At 33.5% G+C, this 5302-nt stretch overlaps 2 protein-coding genes across 4 annotated transcripts in view; one reads left to right on the top strand and one right to left on the bottom strand.

The window, feature by feature from the left end:
* Positions 1-686, bottom strand: part of LOC118757286 — an 8001-nt gene extending 7315 nt beyond the window's left edge. Inside the window, exons 1-2 of the mRNA XM_036492015.1 lie at positions 433-686; positions 339-374 (exon numbers count right to left, since the gene is read on the bottom strand). Coding sequence (XP_036347908.1) covers positions 339-374; positions 433-558 — 162 coding nt within the window. The 5' untranslated portion in view covers positions 559-686. The remainder of the gene's footprint in view (positions 1-338; positions 375-432) is intronic.
* Positions 687-1962: 1276 nt separating this feature from the next.
* LOC118757346 (ATP synthase subunit delta, mitochondrial) lies at positions 1963-3735 on the top strand. Of its 3 annotated transcripts, none has more exons than XM_036492066.1 (4): positions 1963-2144; positions 2270-2474; positions 2533-2744; positions 3548-3735. In XM_036492066.1, the coding sequence occupies exons 2-4, from the start codon at positions 2276-2278 to the stop codon at positions 3608-3610; spliced, it is 474 nt and encodes a 157-aa protein (XP_036347959.1). In that variant the 5' UTR covers positions 1963-2144; positions 2270-2275; the 3' UTR covers positions 3611-3735. The 3 variants fall into 3 exon arrangements, with proteins under 3 accessions (XP_036347959.1, XP_036347969.1, XP_036347965.1); XM_036492076.1 differs by having other exon boundaries at positions 2018-2144; positions 2251-2474; XM_036492072.1 differs by having other exon boundaries at positions 2018-2144; positions 2248-2474.
* The last annotated feature ends 1567 nt before the right edge of the window (positions 3736-5302 follow it).

The following is a 5302-nucleotide window of genomic DNA, read 5'->3' as shown; positions in this document are numbered from 1 at the left end:
CAAATGGCACTAGAAGATCGATTCAAATGCATACTACATAACAAATGTACGTGTTCCGATTTTTCCTGACCGCAGGTCCCTTTTAACTTTACGTGTCACATATAATTAATATTTGCGCCGGGTATTTAATGTTCGGCTCCGCCCGAACTTAGACTTTCTTACTTGTTTTTATTTATTACACTCTTGCAGCAAATGAGCGATATGTATTTAACTCGACCGCAGGTCAATCTCACATGTATTCTTATTTTTGGTTCTAGAAAGTTTAAATGGCGAGTAAAACGTGGGTTTAAAGAAAGGGTGAAAAATGCCTTATTAAACAACTTAATATTATTACTTACTGCGCCTTCTTCCTGTTGAAACACATCAATGACCATCTAAGAATGAAAATACTTTGTATTCATAGATATCACGATTGTAATTTACTTTCTTTACCTGGTGCACTTTAATATGAGCCTTAAGTGAACGCTGACAGTAAACAATATCATTTTTGATTTCCTTTGGAAATTTGAAGAAATTATCCAAATAATATTGAAAACCACGAAAATTCCCGGTCAACATGCTTAATACTACTAAAACCAACAGAACAAAATTTGTTTAAATGTCCCGACCAAAAACGTTACAAATGCTTTTCCCATTAACATCAACTCACAACCATTGACATTTGCACATTACGGAAAACTGCATCAAAACGCCAAAATCACAGGCGCAAAAACTATTGTGAATGCTCCTCCGCTCAGAGAACGTCAGTTCTTGCAGCGTTGCCGTTTGATAATTTTGATTCAAAAAGTAGGGGGTTTTCCGTAGTGTCATAGTAGGGCGATTCATAAAACTTTGCAAAATAGCATTGTTGTCGCAATGGCAACGTTGCGAATTAAGTAGTTTTTAAAAATGCCGCGCGTAAGTTCAATGATTGCAAGCTCAAATAATATGGCAATGTCGCAATTATGTCGCAAGAAAGTTTCCAACAAAAGTAATCAGCTGTGTTGCAAAGTGGCAAATTTTGCAACAAATGCGACATTTGCATCAACTTTACGATGGTTCATGAATCCCATTAGGTAGAACGTGGGGCAAAGGATGTAGGTCAGAGAACGTTTATGAATTGAGATTTTTTTGGCCGTGATCAAAATACATGTGGTTGTTGTTTTTGTATTCTTGCTACCACCTTGTATAAATTCGCCTTGAGTTTGGAAGGGCTGCAAAACTATCGATAGCAAATATTCGATAGTTTCGATACTTTGAAAAATACTATCGATATTTTCGATAGTATCGTATACTATCGTATTGTATATGTAAGGAAACTTCAACTCCGAACAAAATTTGTATAATTTATACATATGCACATATGTAAATGTAAATATTGCACATATATAAGTATAAATATTACAATCTTAAACGTGAAATTCTAAATATTTTCCTTAGTTAAATTCACAGCGTCACTTAAGTAAGATCCCAAAACTTCAAAGCACCGGCTCTATCGAAACTATCGTCTATCGCCCGAAAACAATTGATGTTTATCCAAAAATTAAACTATCGATACTATCGATAGTACAATCGCTAGTTTTGCAGCTCTAAGGTTTGGCTAGCAGCAAGGCGAATTTATACAAGGTGGTGTTGTAAGATTAGCTGATTTCTTCGCCTTACATGTAATTTGTTTTTGCGTTTACTGATTTGACAGCACACACATCAAAGCAAAAAACAAAATACATGTAAACTTTGGGGCGAATTGATATTTGACATAGCACCCGCATTACAAAATACATGTGGTGGTTGTTTTTGTAGTCTAAATTCGCCACTAACCAAGGCGAATTTATACCAGGTGGTGCTACTGGCGAATTTAGTGTGTTTGTTGTAATATGAATTCGCCTTGTTTACAACAAACATCATTTTTACATTAATAAGCACTGCGGCGAAAATCTAAATTCACCAGTAATACCACCTTGTATAAATTCGCCTTGGCAAGCTGCTTGTGTAGTGTATTTCGCTCTTATGTTGAAGGAAAGCAGTCGAGTATTGCAAGCAAATAATTAATGGTTGCCATCCCTAGGTACATTGCCAAAGTGAATTTTCTGTGGAACTGCAAGTGGAGAATCGGTGTTGCGTCACGTTACAATCTATTTATATTTAGTCACTTCTGAACTAAACGTGTAAGTTTTTTGGCCGTTACAAAATATTTGGGTAAAATATACATCCAGAGCGATATGGCTCGAGGGGCTCCTAACCTGCAATGTTATATAATATAATGTGTAGTAGAATCACAACTTTTTTTCAGCCAACAATGTCTATTGTAAGGAATGCTCGCTGTTTGGCTTTGCGCGGAATAAATACAATGCAAAAGCGTGGATTCGCTGATGAAATGAAATTAACTTTTGCCGCTGCAAATCAAACTTTTTATGATCAAGCAGAAGTTCGTCAAATCGATGTTCCTTCATTCAGTGGAAGTTTTGGCATACTTGCGAAGCATGTGCCAACTTTAGGTAATTTATAATTTAATTTTTATATCCGTATATAAAATCACATGTTTTTGCTTTATAGCCGTTTTAAAGCCCGGCGTGGTGCAAGTTATCGAAAACGACGGAAAGACTTCAAAATTCTTCGTATCTAGTGGCTCAATTACAGTAAATGAAGATTCATCCGTTCAAGTGTTGGCCGAAGAAGCACATAAAGTTGAAGATATTGACATTTCTGAGGCAAAGCAGATCCTATCACAGTATCAATCACAATTAAATTCCGCGTCAAGTGAAGAAGTAAGACACGTTTAAATTGTGAATTTGATTGCTAAGTAATTTGCCCCCAATTTTGAGAATGGTAGGCGGAATGGATGACGCTTGGTTCTTGAAAGAGCATAAAAAGCAATTGTCATTTGTTATTGTAACAGCATGTTCAACAGTTTAGTTCCTGAAGTAGCATTCTTTGGCAAGATATAAATCTGGGTAGTTTCGGTTGTCATGAGAACGCCATCGGTTTCGTAATCTTCAGTACTTTTGCGCAGTACTGCATCATGATACAAAAATTTAAATACTTTTATCATGATACTGCATAACTTGCACGGTTTTTTTTCTAACATACACAAATCTAAAAAACCATCACAGCGAATTAAAAAAAATTATATCAAATAATTTTTTTTAAGCTTAATCTCTGTTTTTAACCGACTTCCCAAAAAGGACGAGGTAATCAGTTCGTCGGAATATTTTTTTATATATTTTTTATTTTATTTATTTTATTTTTATGTATGTTACCGCATACCTTTGGACCACATCAACCGATTTCGAAAATTTGTTTTTGTATTTTGCATTTTAGCAGATAGTGTCTCAGAGGTGGTCCCATACTAATATGGTTTATATCCGATTATTGGATCATGAAATATATATATATGTATATATATTTGTATAAGAATTGAAGTCGGTTTTGTTTTTTGCTTAAAAATTACTTGTTTAATAATTTGTCGTTGAGTTCACAATACGCAAAATTTTGGTGGGCAAATTACTACCGTACCTTCTTTTGCCAATAAAGTATATGTATGTATTACAAATTTGTTTAATGGTTCCAGGCTAAAGCGGAAGCTGCCATTGCTGTTGAGTGTGCTGAGGCTCTTGTCCGAGCTGCGGAGTAAACTATTGCATTCAGTTCAGAAGGATAAATTTGCACTGAATGCAAAGTAAAAATTTGAAATTTAACGCTGGTATAAAATATTTGATCAACAAAAATCCGGTATAAATAAAACAATGTCAACCAAAATACCCTGATTCTTAATATACATACTTAAGTGGGTAATTTGCAAACAAAGTGTAAATGGCATTACAGTTCAAAATGACTCTTCGACGAGTATGGTCGTGTAGACCTGTTGAGTTTTTAACCGACTTCGAAAAAAGGAGGAGGTTATCAGTTCGGAATATTTCTTTTTTTTTTTATATACGTTACAGCATAACTTTGGATCACGTCAACCGATTTCGATAATTCTTTTTTTTTTGCATCGGAAAGGTAGTGTCTCAGAGGTGGTCCCATACAAATCTGGTTTAGATCCGATCATTGGATCATGATATATATGGTTTCTGATATAGATTGAATTATATTTTAAATGAAAATTATTAAAAATAAATAAATAAACGTAATTTGCAAGCAATATCGTTTTGAATTTCGTTGCTATATGTATATATACAGATGCGTGCAACTAATTAGCAACGAAATTCAAAACGATATTGCTTGCAAATTACGTTTATTTATTTATTTTTAATAGTTTTCATTTAAAATATAATTCAATCTATATCAGAAACCAAAATAACAAAAGTTGCAAAGCTTGCACAAATTGTAAAAAAAATTAATCAAACTTCAAAAAATTGTCATCAAAATTTTTAATTAGAATATTTAGAAAATTTTCGGGTATGCAGGTTTGTAGCCCATTCAATTTTAGTATAATAAAGTGCAAGTTTCAAGTCGCTAAAAATTACCGTTGATTTTTTAGAATTTTTTTTGTCGAGGGTGCTGCGGATTTTTTTCCATGTAAAAAAATATTTTGATCATGTGTTATATGGAAGAAAATGCGCAACACTCTCCAAAAAATCTAAGTATATTATAAAATTAAATGAAAATGTTAAAGCGTACCCCTTGATACGGTCTATCGTATGAACGAAGTAGCTGTGATATAAAAAAGGAACATACATAACTGCATCGTACAGTTCCATAAACAAATTTTTCAATCACAACCTAAAAATATAATTTGACGAATAATTATAAAACTATCAAATTGGAGGAATAACCTGGTGAGGTGAGGACATAGTTCCCTGCCATTAAAATTCTATAAATTACCAAATTGAAGAATAACCTGGCGACATGAGGACCTAGTATCCAGCGATTTAAATTTTTAATCTGAATAATACCTTCTAATTAGAGGAATAACCTGGTTACTTGTGGACCATTAAAGTACAGTATACGTTTTAATTTAATATAATTGATAAAGAATTGAAAGGAATAAAACGTATGATACATATATAAGCAGACACTTTTGCACGTGGTTCTGGCCCTCAGCGGTATTGCCATCGTGTATCAGTGGAGCGACGTTTGGGCATATCAATGGAGTATAACATACAAAGAGACATATATTAAAAGCAGAGGAATAACCTGGCGGCGGTGAAAACCAGCCTGAACCTCAGTGTAAAAATTATTTTCTTTATAAAACTAACAAACGTGTGGATAAGACATTTGCAAAAATCTCCAAATCAAATCAACCAAAAAATAACAAATGAAAGCTTTAAACGCATTTTTATTACCTTTTTTACGTTTTTAAATACAAGTTTTAAGCAAATTT

This window comes from Rhagoletis pomonella, unplaced genomic scaffold, assembly GCF_013731165.1.
Source record: "Rhagoletis pomonella isolate Grant_MI unplaced genomic scaffold, Rhpom_1.0 Rhpom_scaffold_00002, whole genome shotgun sequence".
Taxonomy (NCBI): Eukaryota; Metazoa; Arthropoda; class Insecta; order Diptera; family Tephritidae; genus Rhagoletis; species Rhagoletis pomonella.
The sequence above is the reverse complement of the archived record's forward strand: the minus strand, read 5'-3'. Positions and strand labels throughout refer to the sequence as shown.